This window comes from Pteropus vampyrus, unplaced genomic scaffold (genome assembly GCF_000151845.1).
Source record: "Pteropus vampyrus isolate Shadow unplaced genomic scaffold, Pvam_2.0 Scaffold9, whole genome shotgun sequence".
In the NCBI taxonomy this organism is placed as follows: domain Eukaryota; kingdom Metazoa; phylum Chordata; class Mammalia; order Chiroptera; family Pteropodidae; genus Pteropus; species Pteropus vampyrus.
This window is the reverse complement of record NW_011888790.1, coordinates 5656464-5673908: the sequence shown is the minus strand read 5'-3', so window position 1 is coordinate 5673908 and position 17445 is coordinate 5656464. Positions and strand designations below refer to the sequence as shown.

Below are 17445 nucleotides of genomic sequence, written 5' to 3'. Positions count from 1 at the left end.
GTCTCTTGGCAACTTAGGTCTTCCGCGGTGGGGTCGACCCCAACTCAATTTGCTTCAAGGCTGGGACTGAGTAGAGACCTAAAGAAACAGATGGAAAGTCTTGCAGCTCTGGAAGGAGACATGACTTTCCCCATTAGGACCATTCCCTTGCTCCGAGACTCCACGGAACAGAATACTTCCTGTTCTATTTTCCTTCTTAGGAGTCTTTCCCCTCTTGGCGCGCCCCGAGATTTGTAGATGAGCTTTCCAGGAGCGCGGTGCAAGGCGACAGCAGCGTGCAGACCCACTTTGGGATAGGTACCGTTTCTAGAGCTGCGTTCTCCTCTCTCAATTCTTCGGTTGCTCCCCCGCACCTCCACTTCCCTGTGCATACCTCCGGCCTCTATTATTTTCGTGACTTTTTTTTTTTAATAGGATTTTTTTTTTCCAAACCACACTTCTGTCATAATATCAAACTCGAGAATTTTTTTCGACCCACATTTTTAAGAATCAGAATGTTCACTTCTTTGCAAAATATATAAACATATCTTTTCTCTTTATTTTCAAGTTCCAAATGAATATTTGAACTTGCAAATAGAGAAAAGATATGTTTATATCTTTTCCACATTCATCAGGAAGATACTTGATTCAAAAAGACTTGAATCAAGTATCTTCCTGATGAATGTGGAAACACCGAATCATGGAATTCTTGACTTTTCTTGGATTTCACACGTTACTTAATTGGTATAGAAGACCTTTCAACTGCAGTTCTGATGATATGTTAGACTTTGAAGTACAACATTTCCTTATGGGGCAGGTTACACACAAAAGAATTTCCAAGCAAGAGACAAGACCTTAAGTATTTTTCTGAATAAATAAAGAAGATGTGGGGTTTGGAAAACTTTCAAATCAGGAAGACACTTTGTACTTTAATATTTTTCAAGTTTTGAGAGAGTAGATTTCCTTCTTTCTTTACCTAGGAATTATATTCTTTCTTTCCCTTTTTTTGACATAAAGACAATTTGTTAGTGGTTACATTACCTGAAAGGAAAAGCTAATTTAATAGTTGAAACAGCTTAACCTGAGATCACAGCTCTTCAGTCTGAATCTCTCTCCTACTGCAGGTTATAAACATTTGCCTTTTCAAGAAGCCTAAGCCAGTCTAGGATGTGAGGCAGTAGTGAGACCCAATTATTCTAGCTTGGTATACTGAACAATTTAACCTTGAGACAGAGTTAACTCCTGTTAGTGCTCATAAAACACAGGGATGAGGGTGTCTAAAATAATTTAATGAATATAATTCTTTTTTTGATGATTCCAGAGCTTGGAGAGTCTTGTGAATGAACTCTCTGCCTCAAAACTGAAGCAAAATGGACTTCTAAGTCTAAAGAAATATCAGAAAATTCTGTCTTAATATAAATTTTAAGGGCTTTCAAATCCATTCTTTTAGAGTTCATTTAGTCCTTTTCTTTCCTTATGATGATTCTTAAAGTATTTGAAGAAATTGTTGCCATCTAGCCGTCTGTTCTTTAAACATTTACTTTTCTCCTCTTATTTCCTAGTTTTAAATTAGGAAATGTAAACATCTCTTCTGAACTCTTTCACTATCATCATGTTTTACTAAAAGTCAAACCTATCAAAAGACTTCCCAAATTAAGTCAATTTTTATTTTACCCTTAATGGAACACTATGGTTGTTACTAGCTTCATTTATTTGAGATGGGCTGCCTTATCACATCACAAAAGATAGATGTCAGACCCTCATTTTCTGAAAATGGGTCACCGCTTACTCTAGGTTAGTAGTAGGAACCCCAGGGACCTCAGAGTACTAAGCTCTGAGGTCACTTAGCATCTTGTGTTTCCTGTGGAGGCAGCACGCACGCGCGCGCGCGCGCACACACACACACACACACACACGTCCTTTTTTTTTACATAGTTTTCCACCAATTAAGAGTAAAATGTAATATTCAGAACCAGACTGACTTGTTTGATGTACACCACTCTTTGCAGCAATGTTTGCAGGAGAATCACAGCCAATACTTGACAAAATTCTTTTTAAAAGACCTAACAAAAACATTAAAACCACTCTTATAATTTGTTCTTACGATCAATATTCATCAAGAAGTCCCGTGACTGAGAAGTCCCGTGACTGATGTTAAAGTTGCAATATAAATGTCACATATAGATACACTTTTATTAAAAGACTCTAAAAAGAATTATCATAAGGTGGGCTTTGGTACCCTAGGAATAAGAGAGAATTTAGAACATGTTGGAAAATGTTTATGCGCTGTTTTAAAATTGGCACATTGTGAAGTTTTTCAATAACAAACTACTACTGTACATTCGAATAGCTAAAATACATAAGGGAGAAAATTAATATTGTACCATCACCTTTTTTATTACAGTTCACATTCTAAAAAGGTTTTAAATGTTTGCAACTAGAATAGATACCAATAAACATAAGTGAAAGAATGAGTAAAAGAAAACTTTTAGAAAAATTGTATCTTTTCTTTTTCATTTAGCTTCTGTAATTGTATATTTTTATTATCACAGAAAATTGTTTCTTTTTTATTTGATCTCAACTTAAAAATGTTTACAGTTGTATTTAAATCATTTCCAGCTTACTGATATCAATAAATTAACTTTCTTGCCATGCTTCATTGTAAATGTTAAATATTTGTTATTAGCTTAAGAAGTTTTGGAATAAATATATTGAACATGTAATTATTATTGCAAACACTACTTTCTAGATATTTATAATATTAGAACAGGAAGGGATCTTAAATATCACCTAGTTTAAAATTAAGCAGGAAAGGAAGCTCCCAGAGACTGCATTTTGTTTGAAACAGTAAAGAATGATTATTAAAAATATTTTTTAAAAGTTAAAATTTGTTTGCATATGGCCTTTATATTTGCAACTAAGAAAGGAAAGCAAAAAGCACAAATAATCACTTCTTATTAGTAAATTCACACCGTAGTGGAAGTACTGGCTAGATTTCCTAAATGTTCATCACTTTGTTAGTCTTTTATGTTAAGGGAAGTGAACTTTTGTGGGACACACACACACACACACACACACACACACACACACACACACAATGTGTATCCCATAGAAGGGAAATCATCTTTAGAACTAAAAAGCAAGAAGCTAAGAGGTTTTGGTACCAATATTCACAGTAAACAATTTCATGTAAGATAATCGATGTTCTTAGATTGTTTCCTTCTCTTTACACAAAAGGGTTGTACTGATAGTTTTAATATTCTATGATTTTTAAGTTTTGTTCTCTTTGCGCTCTTCACAAACTGAAGTATTACTATATAACCTAGTCAAGTTAAAAGGTCTCTTAATAATTTCAAAATATGGAGACCACCTCCTGGTACAATGGCTAACGAAAGAGTGTCTGTCTTTGGAGAAATAGGCCTATATCTATCTGCTGAACACCTGATATAAACAAATGCCCCGATATTAAGTGATTCCAAGGCTGCACACATATTGACAGTGGCAGATTACAATACCCATTCTTTTTCTACTATACTATGCTATCTCTTAGATACATCTGTATTTAATAAAAAGGAAGTGTAGGTAATACAAATGGATTTAAAATGTGCTTACTTGTATTCCAGTATATTTAGGCTTGATAAAAATCCCAATTGTGAAACCTGACTGAAGGGGGGGACCAACAGTGGGTAGAGATGAAGGAGCTAAAGATTTAATCTGGTCCTCATTTTACTCTAAATCACTTGTGTTGAAAACAGCTCTTTTTTAGATGTATAGCAAATATAAGTAGTACTGTTTTATGTGGGAGAGGGAAATTAAGTGTAGTATTTAGGTTTCAGAGTGACTTATTAGAAATTCAAACTAGACTTAAAGTAAAAGTGAACACAGAGAACCACCAGATGTTAATAAGTCATAGTTCTAGGGCAGGAAAAAAACCTATCCTAATGCAGGAACTTGCCCAACAGTTCTAATAGTTTTCTTTCCTTTGCTTAGACACTTCCAGCATTAATTCCAAATGCTACCCATTTGATTTTGGGACCTTTTAGGAAATTACGAAGGAGTACTTTCTTGCAAATTGAAACCCACCTTGCCATAACATCCATGTAAAGTTCCTCATTCTGCCCTCTGGTGTTATGTAGGATAAAGATAATCAGCCTTACAAATGACTCCACTTCAGATGTGGCAAGACAACTATCTTGTCCCTCCCAGGCCTTTTCTTCTTAGGCTGATCTTCAGTTTTATCAGTATTCACTTTTGAAATGGTTTAGAAAACTAAGGTCATAGCTTTACCTCCAATTGCTAAAGAATATAGATAACTCAAACTTGGAAGATACCGAATTTTAACATTCTCTGAAACACGTCTGTACCTTTCTTTTTCATGTTACCCAACCAACCTAGAAACACATCTAGGATAGTGGATTTTGTTGCTCATTAACAATGTCATTACAAATGTAGAAAAAATTTTGCCTCATCGTCATTACAATTTGGATTTTAAAATGATGTGCAAGTCAACTAATATTCAAATGTTAAATCCTTTAGGCTGAAATAAAAATTATATAAAATTTCAGATTAAAAAGGGGGGAAATATGGAAATAACTTTTTGAGCAGAGGATTAATATGGTTTGCATTTAAAAAATAGGTATAATATCCAATAAAGGGACATAACTTATTTCATATTTGTATAATATTAACCAATTGAAGATAATTAAAGTAAAAAAAACCCTAACACATCTGATTCTTGAGAGGAGAAATATTTAGCAGCTCAAATTTTAAGACAGCCCATTTTTCATGCAACTGTTACATATGGTAATTAAAACTACATCTTAAAATAAATGTTCAGTATGTAACAGATTTAATGGTAGCTTCCAAACATTCTGGCTGCCCCAAATCTTTATTTTTATGCAAAAGATGAAACTATGTCACTTCTGCACGTAATCTTCTCTTACTGAGCTGTAATTTTTAAAGACTAAGCAGTGTTTAAGTTTTTTTCATTATAAATGATTATAAGGCTGATCCTAAGAAGACTCAGACTCAGTCACTTGTTGATTTCATATCACCCTTGAAATTTGGTGCATTTCTTCCAAAATGTTTAAAGATATCTCAAGTGTTATTACTAAAATTATCTTCATATATACTAGAGAATAGATTAGCCTGGAGAAAACATCACTAATTAAAAGTTGTTTTTTAAATTATGTGGTCAAAAATGTTATGCTAAATACAAATGCAAAGAATTGGAACATTACATGTCAGGATATGCTTATGAAGATCGGAGACCAGCTCTGATTCACAGTAAAAAATTCTGTTTTCCTCAGTTTGTATGTTCAATTGTTTAAAGGAACTACCACTTTTGGCATAAATAAGGTCAGTTTTATTTCACTTTCTCTAACAAAAATGTCAAAAATATTTGTGGTGTGGTAGATGCCTATCAGGCCTTAGAAATGAAAACTAAGATAAATTTTGTGAAGAATGAAGTTTTGCTATATAGAAAGTAAGTAGTTTATTAGGTAAAGTTTTTTGGCATGTGTCAACTGGTGATAGATCATAAGCTATGAGACTGCAAGAATTTGGGTTTTCAACAGATAGGAAGTTATGACAATGAAGACTATCACTGTGAATTTTACGACTTTCAAGAAGTCATTTGAACAAATGAGGGAAAACTATATGGCAAACATCTGAAAATGATTAGGTTTTTAAAGTGAACATTGAATTCTTATGATTATATCATTAAAATCTTGTCAGATTATAGTATTTATACAATAGGAAGACCGGATTAAAAAAAAAACTTTCAGTTGATGAACATAGAATTATACACATCGTTGCCCTTAGCAGTTTTTATGCACACAAACTCAAGATCTAGCAAAAACATCCTCAGGAAATAAGGTTAAAAATTTTTTGTTTTTAAACAAAGCTGAAATATCTTTTAAAAGTTTCAATTCTTGTATAGCACTTTGCTGTTTTATACTTAGGAATGGATTTAACATTCTTTGTATTCTGCTCCAATAAATACTATTGTAATAATGTGGTTCTGCACTAGAACACTGGACACGAGAAAAAATAGCTGATACACAGGAATGTATTATTCCAAAATTCACTGTTGGATTTCACCAGAACCGTAAGATTTTATTTTCGTTAGTACTTGTACAGTAGGCCAAGTAGTTTAAGTGTAATTGGTAGTTCACTAACTTGAGAAATGACTTCTGGTGTTTACTAAAGCATATTCCTGGCCTCTCTCTAGACTTTGGAAAATCAGATTATCTGAACATAAGGCCTAAAATCGACACTTCTAACATGCTCCCCAAGTGATTCTTATGCACGTTAAGTTTGAAAATTACCTAGCTAGAGGATAACTTTGATGCTGGTTAGTTCCTGCAGTTATTTCAATCCAAATTGAGCTTTTTATACATCAAATTTAATGATCACTTTTAAAATAAAAAATAGGATTACTGCTTAATCTAATTTTTGTGATCACTACTGTAGCTGAAAACTGGAGACTGAACACTAATGCAATGTATAATTTCAGGCTAAACATTTACCTCAAAACTTATCAAAAACTCTTTTGAATGTAAAACGTACATAACAAATCTGGTGAATATACACATTATGACTATTTGTTGTGCTTTACTGTTTCATGTTCCTATTCCTAAAGTTTAAGAAAAAAGTTGAATAAAGTTGCCTTCTGTAACTATTTAAATTTCTTTCCAAAGATATAGCAGTAAAATTAATTAAAACTTAGCAGTAAAATTAAAGCTTATCTATGATTCACAGAGTGGTGCATTTTAGACTAGGTGAATACTTTATATACTTTTAGCCCTGATTACATCATCTTCCTCAACTCTAGATCAAGAAAAGGGTACCAACATTCTTTTCCTGTTTAGAAAAAAAATAATGCAGCTCATGTAGGAATGCTACATTTCCTAAGATTTGACATTTTCAGTAATTTAACTAAAAACAATGCTGTAAGTAGAATGATGTCATTTGTTTCCAAAGACTATTGATATACTAGAGCAATGTGAAAATAATGAGATATTTCATGGCAAACTTTGGGGGTGAAGTTAGGACGGCAATCCCCAAGTTTTCGTGGGGCAAATGAGAAAAGGGTTAAAGAACTGAAAGGAGGCCTCGAAACGATCTAATCCAACTTTTTAGACAGGCAGTCCTCTCAATAGCAATTCTGATAGTCATCCAATTTCTGCTTGAACATTTTTCTTGTTGAAATCCTCACTTCACAAAGCAGTTAGCACTTTGGGACAGCATCTTAACATACAGAACCAAAATCTCTCATTCGACTTCCTCTACCTGCTAGTTTGAGATGTGCCCTCTTCAACATCTTAAGTCCTTCCTATATTTGAAGGCATGGCATCTTTGAAATCTGTATGCATTTTCTAACATGTGGCTTTTCATAGTTTTATTAAGCTATTTCTTCCTTAGTCGTACACAAAATAATGATGTACCTTACAATTGTTAGCAATTAGGTTTGCCAAAATACAGTAACCTCACTTCTTTTATTGCTTTAATAGAAACATTCAAGATCATTCAGTTCAACTCTTTAGCTTATTATGCAGAACACTTTTTCATCCAGTCTCTTCTTGGTAATGTTCTGTGAGAATAAACCTAATGCCTTATAAAGCAATTCATTTCAATATCTTAATGATGTTGTTTTAATATTGCACCAAACTCTTTCTTACTGGTCCTAGTTGTGCTCTTCAGCCACACAAATGAATTCATCTTTCATTGACAGCTCTTGAATTTGATACTTCAAATTCAAGACAGATACCATATTTCCAAAGTTTATTTTCTAATGCTAAACATTTCTACTTCTTGGGTGGTTTTTTTTCATATGGTATTTTAAATTTACTATAAAATGGGGACACTAAAACCTACCTCATGACACTATGCTGAAGACAGGATACAGTAAGCATGTCAAACAGTATACTGCTTGGCAGCTAGAAGGCATGCCACATACTCTTCCCCTGCTTTCCCTGGTCATGGGCAGCTCTTAAAATACAGCAGACTTTTTACCTTGTTCTGTGCAGTATACGTTTTCTAATGAAGCCAAATATTATATCAGTATCTTTGGCAACAGAATCGCAATTTACATTGATCTACATATGAATCACTTTTAAGCCATGTTATATTCCACCATCCTTTTTCTTTTAGCAACTGAAGTGTAAAACTAATTATTCTGATTCAATGTATCCTTTTTGATATGACTCAACACAAAGTTACTGGGTTAGATGTAGATTTCAATTTTGATTTTAATTGTATTTATTTGCTTCATCTCCTAGATTTGTCATTTATTTATGGTATGATCTAATTCACTGGTAATGCTAGTAGCAAGGAGAGAGTGAGCCTAGTGACATGCCATTAACATCTAGCTTTGAAAAAGATATTGAGGTATGTCTGGCTTATCACATTCTCCAGAGATTGTCTTAATGGAACCAGTTAGTATTTCTGCGTCTTATTAACTACACAAACAAACCATGGTTAAGAGAACATTAAATATGAACATCCCCTTTTACACACATGCATATTTAGGTTTTCAGCAACTTTCTTGCAAAACTGATGCTATTAAGCCTAAGTTAAATGAGTCCTCCTTTGCAGGGCCATGCTCAGATGACACATTTAATGAGCGATGGGTGTAACAGAATGGAAGATCTATGATTTTTGAATGGAGGAGGATTCAGAGGAAGGTGTAGAGTAGGAAAAATTTGAAGTTTTGAAAAGTTAATCGAAAATACTTAAAAAGATTCTTTTGAAAATGAAATTACAGCAAAAAATAGTAAATTGTTTCAAAGCTCAATGCTTTAACTTGTACATTTTATTTTCAAATTGAAATATCAATTTATACCATTTAATCGACATGTATTTATCAAGCATCTCTTGTGTTCCAAGTTCAGTGGCAAAAAGGAAAAGACTAGATAAGTGGTTGCCTTTATATATATGTAAGAACTCAAACTTTCAGTTTTTAAATTCGTTATATCAAACTTTTTGTGCACTGAAAAATCCCTGAAAATAGTTTTTCATATACAGTATTACAACAAAAAGCATAGAATATATGAGACTAAATAGCTGAAAGGACTTTCCTTTGCAACTAAATAGCTTTTGGTTCGAGAAAGCCAATGATAAAATAATCACAAAAAATATTTAACATAATGTACACATTTATGTCAGTTATATAGGGAAAAACTGGGAAACTTTAAACTAAGAAAGAAAATGTGAAATATTAGTTTAGGTCTACTTTTGTACATGTATAAGCATGTTATACATATACAAGAAATATAAGTGTGTTATATAAAGAGTTTAAAATATCATATTAAAGATTTCACACAGAATTTTAAAACTTGAATTTGAAGTCAAGAGCACAGTAATTTCTGATATTGACAAGTATAAAAAGTTGGTTTACATGTTAAGAGTTTTCTCATTTTGATGACTGAACTCAGAAATCTGGAAAAGTGTGCACTTAAAACTTTGTATATGGCAATTAAAATAAACAACTCAAGCCAAGATAACAAACTACTTAATATGAGCTCTCTTGCTTTTCTGAGTCATTCACATAGTGCCAATCATGATCATGGCGACACTTAATGTTGTTTGCAGTCAAAAGAATAAAGATCCCTTTCCATTTTTTTTTCTGTTTCTCATGGTTATAAACAAAAAATTACATTTTACATGGTAAATTGTGAAAAAACGTAATCTTTAAAAAAATTATAGGATTTAACATTAGTTTATGTCAAATATGGTGAAGTTTTTTTGCACAACAGTAAAACTATAATTACATAAATGCCATCTTTCTTTCAGAGGAGAGATGCTTTGGTTTAAATTTGAAAGATTAAAAACTCCTGATATTTTTATGTCAGTTTCTTTTATCTCAAAATACATAGAAAAAGGTAACTCTTATTTTATATGCCTGATACACAAACACAAAAATGTCATAAATGTTTCATTTTCAAACATAATTTGGTAAATGTCAACAAGCTTTCATTCTTCATAGAAAAATACATTAAAAATGAAAATTTAAAGATAAAAGCTCACCGCCTTTTTTTTTACTATCTTTAGTTCTGCTTTCATAGCTTCAGAATATTACAGTATTTTAAAATACAGTATATTTATCTTTAGATGGAATAGAATGTATCAACTTGTAAATCTGAAATATCCAGACCAGCAAACTGAAGGTAAAGTCTATCCCACCACTGCTTTTGGCTTACCTTAATGAGTATTACTTCTTCTTCTTTTTTTCAATATTACTTCTTAAAGATAAATCTTAAAGGTCTATCAAGAAATTTCTCATAAATGTTACAGGAAAGCATTTTGATTGGGTACCAAGAGTGTTTGGGAAGTTTTATTTCTAATGATTCCATAATCTATTTTTTAAAAAGTTCTGTTTTGAACTTGGTTAAGAATGTCTACATTTTTTAACTTACAAGTAAAATGGTGAATGGTTCCATTAAATTACTTGTCAAAAGCTGAAAAAAAGACATTTAAAATTGTTTAGTCATACCATTCAGTTTGTTATTTGTAAAACTTTAGGTTTCTTCCCTCTATTTTTCATGTTGAAGAAATAAATTCACAATTTCAAATCAAAGTCAACACTGCAGTGAGGAGAGCTTTTCTACTTTATTACAAAGAGAAGAAGCCTTTATGTGGTCAGAAAATACAAGATTGATCTTTTTTTTTTTCTCTTCCTATGAAACGCTGCTGTTCAAACAGCCAGAGTGAATTGTCTTAGTTCACTTCTTTAAGTCCCATCACATTCACTTGGGTATGGATGTCCTTGGCTGCTGAAAATCTGGCCCTTTAGTGCACAGGGCGACAAAGTCCCCTGACCAGCAGTTCCAGAATGTCCCATTTTCATATATTGCATCCATGCACACCTCCTAAAAATGAGGTACAGCAGGGCAAACATTTTCCAAAATAGATGTCATATATATAATATATACACATTCGTACATACATACCTTTATTCATGTGATGTCCAAAAATTTAAAAAAAAATGTACACATTTATTACAAAATTGTAACAAAGACTGGACAGTGTTTTGCTCATTCTGGAAAGATGAAGCTCAGTAATAACACAACCCTGGAAACATCCAGAGATTGTGGCAATATCTTTCTTCTGAACAGTCAGATATTCTTGCGTTAAGCTTGGCGAAACTGCCTTTCAAAAACAGAAGGGGAAGTAAAATGAAGGAAGCAGACCTTGCTCATCTTTCCAAATGAAATACGAGAAGGATCTTCACATAAAAATGCACAAACATTTGTTATTTTATTACCAATAGTGCTACAATGAACAATGCAAATTTTGTGGTCTAATTTTGTTGAGTCTTTGTGGGTTTTCTTTTTTACATTTTAGAAACTCAATGGTAAACTTCTGTCAGTGTACTTGCTTGTCTTTATAGACCCAAGTCTGTCTGCTGGCAAAAAAGAAAATAAATGAAAAAATTCAGACCCTGCTCGAACTAGAGAAAAACAAATTACAAATTTAGTTGTTGGGCAGCACATAATTAGTAAGGCAGGACCTCAAATGGTGACCCTTTGCGTAAGCCAATTGCCATATCCTCAAGGAATTAAAACCAGGGTGCCTGAGCCACATCAGTTCTGCAGTTATGTTGAGTATTGTGCTGAGACAGCCATACCCCAAGAAAAGGGAAGTCTTTTTTTAGAAGGCTTGCTGAGCAGGGTTGTAGTTGAAGGTGGATGGCAGGTGAGGCCGTTCTTCTAATTTGTCATATTCCAGATGGAACTCCTATAAAACCAAATTTAAGAATTTAGATAATTTCCTCTCCTTTGTTCTCAGAATTCTGTCAAAATATATTTTACTATGTGAACAAAACATTTATATTTTTGAGAATGAACAGACTCAGATATACCACTCTTTTTTCCCTTAAGTAAAGTACAGCTTGAATAAAAATAATGTGCTGTAGTTTCTACCTGATAGGTAAAATACACTTTCTATGTCAGTCAGAGACCTCTCATAAACACCTATTTTATAAAATACATTCTATTTTTTTTTTTTGCTCAAAAATAAGTTTTAAGTGGCAACTGCTATACTGCCAATAAAAAACACAGAAAATCATAAAATATTTAAAGTGAAGCCTCTTCACTGAAGTATACAACCTAAAAGTTTATCTTCATAGAAAAGGTATAGAAATAAAGAATTTTCCACTTTGTCTTATTTTAAAAAAAGTTATTCTAATCTCATTAAAATCTGAGGAAAACGATGAACTTAAAACTTACACAGCTCCACACTTCTCACGTAACAAACCCCAAACCCTGAAAAGATGTAACTGCCACCCAAAACCAGGCAGTGGTTGATGTAGGCACATTTGAAGATGAACTACATAGCTCATTTCAACTAAACTTTCAAAGTACTACATTAACTTCATGAGTGTTAAAATTTAAGAATAGTGAAACCAATTCTTCACTCAACTAAGATCAAAGAGAGATGCACAATATAACTGCATATTAAAACAAAAACATACTTTGTAAATCCAAAGAGCAAGAGGTTCTAAAATCACTAATTCTACAATCTGCATTCAATTAGCACAAACTATCTCAATCTTGTTTAAAAATTATAAACCTTAATATGTATTATATATTAAAGAAAGCCAACAAATAATATTAGCACCATATTTTACCTTATCTGTCTTGTTTCAAATTGATTCTATAATGAATGTTTCCAATATTAAATTAAGGGAAAATTTCACTAATTAAAATAAAAACCTAGGTCATAATGATTAAATTTTGAGATATAAAACCAAGTACCTGAAATTTAAGGATATTATATTAATAGTTATAGAAATAGCAGGTATGACTTACTGAAAGCCTAATATGTGTCAGAACTAGAGATATAGCTGATTTTATTCTAATCTTTATAGTAACTCTATAATTAGATATTATCTTCATTTTGTACCTGAAGAATATGGGCTCACAAGTAACTTGCCCAAGTCGTATAAGTATCAGATAGATCCAGGATTAGATGTGACACAAAAGCCCATGACTTTTCTAGTACAACACATTATTTTTAATATTTCTAGCCCAACATCCAAAGGATTCACTTCATTATAACCCTTATCCAGAAATAATGTTGAAAAAATTCAGTCTACTGACAAATGTTTATAAAGAAGGCACACTGTGATGACTTTAAATGTAAAAAGGTTTACTTTACAGGACTGACAGAGTAAGGTACAGTGGTTATTTTGCTTGTCAGTAAAAACTAGCAAACACCAGACCAGAATCATCACTGCAATCACCATAGCCCTCCCTGATGCACTGTGTAATAAGCATCACTCTCTTTCTTTCTGTCTAGACTTTAAAGGAATTGTATTGCCTGGCTTGAAGATGAATATCCAAGTTAGTAAAGAAAATGTCTTCTTGTATTATCATTCTTTAGAAATTAAAATTAGCATTTTAGTTCTAAACTATGTGTAGTTATAGAGTAAAAAGTCTACTTGTAACTGTGACAAATCATATATCCCACTATCTTCTAAGTTATAAAAATTAAAATTTTGTTCAATTATCTTGACCTTGTTATTGTACACTGGTGAACTTACATTCTATTATTAGAATTTAAACTAGGGTAACTTCATCAATTCATACATTTTCCCCCTACACGTTAAAAAAAATCAGTTTAAATTTAGAGAGCATAAATATTTTAATGTAATAATTAAGAAAATCCCAAAGACCTTATATATCTGAGTTTCAGAAATTGCCTTCCATTTTTACATCTCCTCTCCTCCCTCCGTTTTCTATGTACTTGTATTATTAAAAAATATAAAGCTTACAACACACTGGTATCTGTTACCTCACTTTGATTGTTGATAACATCTCTTTTACACATTTATGTTATATATACGCACACAACACTCATACATACCTTTGTATAATCTACAGGCAAGAAGGGTGTCTGTTTTGTATATCACTACCTACTGCCTAGAATAGTGCTAGCTCTGTAGCAGGTGTATAATTAATGGCTGATGAATTACTAAACACAAGTTTTCTTAATTTCTTTAAGGAAGAGAACACCTAACTTTTGAAATATTCAAAGATTAGGTATTTAGAAGGTCTATGTATATATTTGCTTTAATGGAAAAAAGATTTTTATAGTTTAATGATTTAAAAGGCCAGAAAGAGTTCTAGATACTTTTAAAAAATATTAACTTTAATGTCTTAGTTTTTCTATTATTAAAATTAGGTTATATACTCTCAAAAAGTTACTGTGAAGCAAAATTGAAATATTTGCATTGGACTCAAATGGTCAAATAAATTACTACAAAAGCATTAATGTCATCACTGATCTAATTTCACAGAGAAACACTGCAGAAATGTTTTCTCAAATTCTCAAAACTATCAGTTTTCTCTTAACTATGATAAATCTTCACTAAATTTCAGGAAGTAGCAAACTATCTTAACTATAGTTATTAGAAATAATTTTTACTTTGAAGAAAAGTACATATTACTGATTAGAGTATAAAGATGTATTGAAGTGTACCAGTAAAGTTAATGGGAAAAGAAAAAAAATCACATTCGTATCAGATTATAATATGATAAAAAATCCTAAGCATTAAAAATCCTATTCAATGTTGGACCCACAAGGTGAAGTCAGGTTGAAAGAATTCTTAAATTTTTTAAGTCTTTAAGTTTGAGAAGCTATTGATAACAAGGCAGCCTCCATTGCCTAAAAATTCTCTGTAGATGTAACTGTTTCAAAAATTTTACTCATTAAGATTATACACACTATCTGAATGACCACAAATTTTTAACTAGTGGGATATTGAGTAGTTCCAGCTAAATTACACAGGACAGACTACACAGCCTGTTGACGAGTCAAGATTATCTAAAAGGGGAAAATAAGCAAATATAGTGTCAAAATGTTTATGTACATACATTATGGACTTATGTAAAATTCTTTAAACAAATAAGGGGCTGCATCTTAGAACTCAAGAGTCAGAATTTTAAGGGGATAAGAAATACTTCTAATTTAAATCACCGAATCCCTTAATATTACAATTCTTCATTTCTCTGAAAATATTAAGTGATTTGCAAAAGACAAAGAACCTCATATGAGATATTCTGAATGGGGAGACCTGATTATGATTATGGTCTAATCAGGTCAATACTTTCCACGATTACCATGATAACATTAAGCTATTACTTGTAATACTAACGCATACTGTAGGCCTCTTACAATGAGTTGTAGCTACTTAACGCATGTTCTTTACCTGTGCATAGTAAATAAGCCACACCTACTTTACAGGTGGGGACTTTAAAGTTAACTTTGAAGTTAACTGGAGACAAGGCATTTTAATGGATTTTCTGTAGTATGATGAAGTCTGTTAACAGACTATGAATGAACTAAATTTCTTAATTATTAATCTAGTTTCTGAGAAAACACTGAAAACAACCTTAAAAAATATACTCAGAAATCATTGTAAAAAATTTATTGTTTATGAATTTGTATTTTAATATAAGCAAAATAATTTGATATTTGATAGAAACTAATAATTCTGCTTGCTTTCATCACTATGAAAATAATTCTGTTAAACAGTGTCAGCAAACTATCTCAAGTGGCCAGCAAACTATCTCAAGAGAGATTTCTTAGGGAAGTTTAATGATATTTCCCAATTTTATTTTCCTACTTTGCTGCTAAACATTTTAAAGGTAAAGGTCAATACAAAAGCTCAACTATACTGGAGCTATGGGATAAAACTGGATAAAATTATTATTTTATACAGAAAGAGGGAGAAAGACAAATAGACACACACACACACACACACACACACACACACTTTCTTTAAAACGACATTTACCTGACTGAGGAATTGCTTTTGTGAGAAAATATAGGTGCGGTATTAATGTTTAAGTGGTTTCTGAATATTTAAATTTATGGAGAGAACTTAGTTCTCTAGAAAACTAATTTTTTTCACATAAGTCGATTTCTTCACACTTAATGAACTAAAATTTAACGAAAATTATGCATTTATCTACTTCAAACATCCATCCCTTTTGCATACATTAAGTCTGGAGTGATTTACAATGATATTGAGCAAAAAGCTTCAAATAAATGGAGAAAACTTCAGTTATTTCCTAGTAGAATTTTTTGTCCCTCCAAAGATACTTTCTCTCCTACAGAACCAAAAATATGGCTCCAGAAAATGACTAGCATCATTACTGGCATCACCTGGGAACTTGTTAGAAATGCAAATTCTCAGGTCCCATCCACAGACTTACTAAATCAGAAACAATGGAGGTATGGCCAAGTAATCTGTGTTTTAACAATGTCTCCAGCTAATTCTGATGCAAGCCAAAATTTGAGAACCACTGACCTAACCTAACAACAATCAATTATTATTTTTTCATCTTTAGAAAAATAGTAATAAGCTGTAATAACGATGATAGAAACAATAGCAATAAACTACCACAACTACTCCCATGTATCAAATACTCAATACAGGCCAAGCACTGCACTCAGTGTAAATGTTTGTTTGTATTCTCATTTAATCTTCATGATAATTTAGAGACAAGTATTTCAATTTAAAAAAATAAAGGAAACTTGCACAAGGTGACAAATAGCAGAAACAGGAGTTACATTCAAATCCATGACACAAAGACTATAGCTATTACACTATACTTCTTAAAGAACAGGTAACATGCACAATGTCTCATTCACTATTTATAAATAATGTAATTATTTCTATTTAACTAAAATATTAGGTCATATATCTAACTTTTGAAATCAAGATATGCATAATAGTGAGAATTGTTAAAATAACTCAAACAGTGTACAGTGGTATACGGACTTGGTCTGACAAATAATGACATTTACCAATGAGAAACACCCAAAAATAATAATAATAAAAATTCAACCTCTTTTATGTGTCTCGTTTTGGTGTTCTTTGTTGGGCTCATCTTTTCATATTTCTTTTTTCAAGTTTTATATAAAATCTTGTGACGTAAAATTTTTTTGTGTGATAAACACATGGTAAGCATTTTACACTGTCTTCTTAGAACATTTTACCTTTTTATCAGTTTAGTAAAGCTGACTCAAAGGAAAAAAAAAGCCCAAACCAACAACTAAAAAAATCACTCAATGAATTGTCAAGAAATATTTTTCTTCTGTTTAAAAAACTCAAGCATCTTTTTTTAATGAGTGCAAGTGTTTTAAAAAGACTATATCTGTTTAAATACTGGGTTTAAGAAAATCTCATACTTGCTTAATCAGAACTAATAATAATATAAGAATACATGACTGATATTGCAAGGGGGTATCTTTATTTTATAACTGAGTAGCACAAACAATTCAAAAGTTTACTAGGTTTTTGAAAAATTACAAAATTTCTTACCAAGTTCAATCAGTTTTCTAACTATGGGTGAAATAAACTGTTTCTGCATACTCGACTAGAGTTAAATCAAGCCAAGAAAGTAGAGACAAGAGACTTAACAAACATCTGGCATATTATTGGAATGAATATAA

The 17445-nt window shown here is 31.9% G+C and overlaps 1 protein-coding gene across 8 annotated transcripts in view; it reads right to left on the bottom strand.

Moving 5' to 3' along the window:
* Positions 1-10571: 10571 nt before the first annotated feature.
* CNOT2 (CCR4-NOT transcription complex subunit 2) overlaps positions 10572-17445 on the bottom strand; it is a 102854-nt gene continuing 95980 nt past the window's right edge. For 6 of the 8 annotated variants that reach the window (XM_023520811.1, XM_011374216.2, XM_023520810.1 and 3 more), the window contains one exon: positions 10576-11718. In XM_023520811.1, the coding sequence (XP_023376579.1) occupies positions 11632-11718 (87 nt within the window). In that variant the 3' untranslated portion in view covers positions 10576-11631. Of the gene's footprint in view, positions 11719-17445 lie in introns of all 8 variants that reach the window. The other 2 variants (XM_011374208.2, XM_011374200.2) reach the window with 1 other exon arrangement.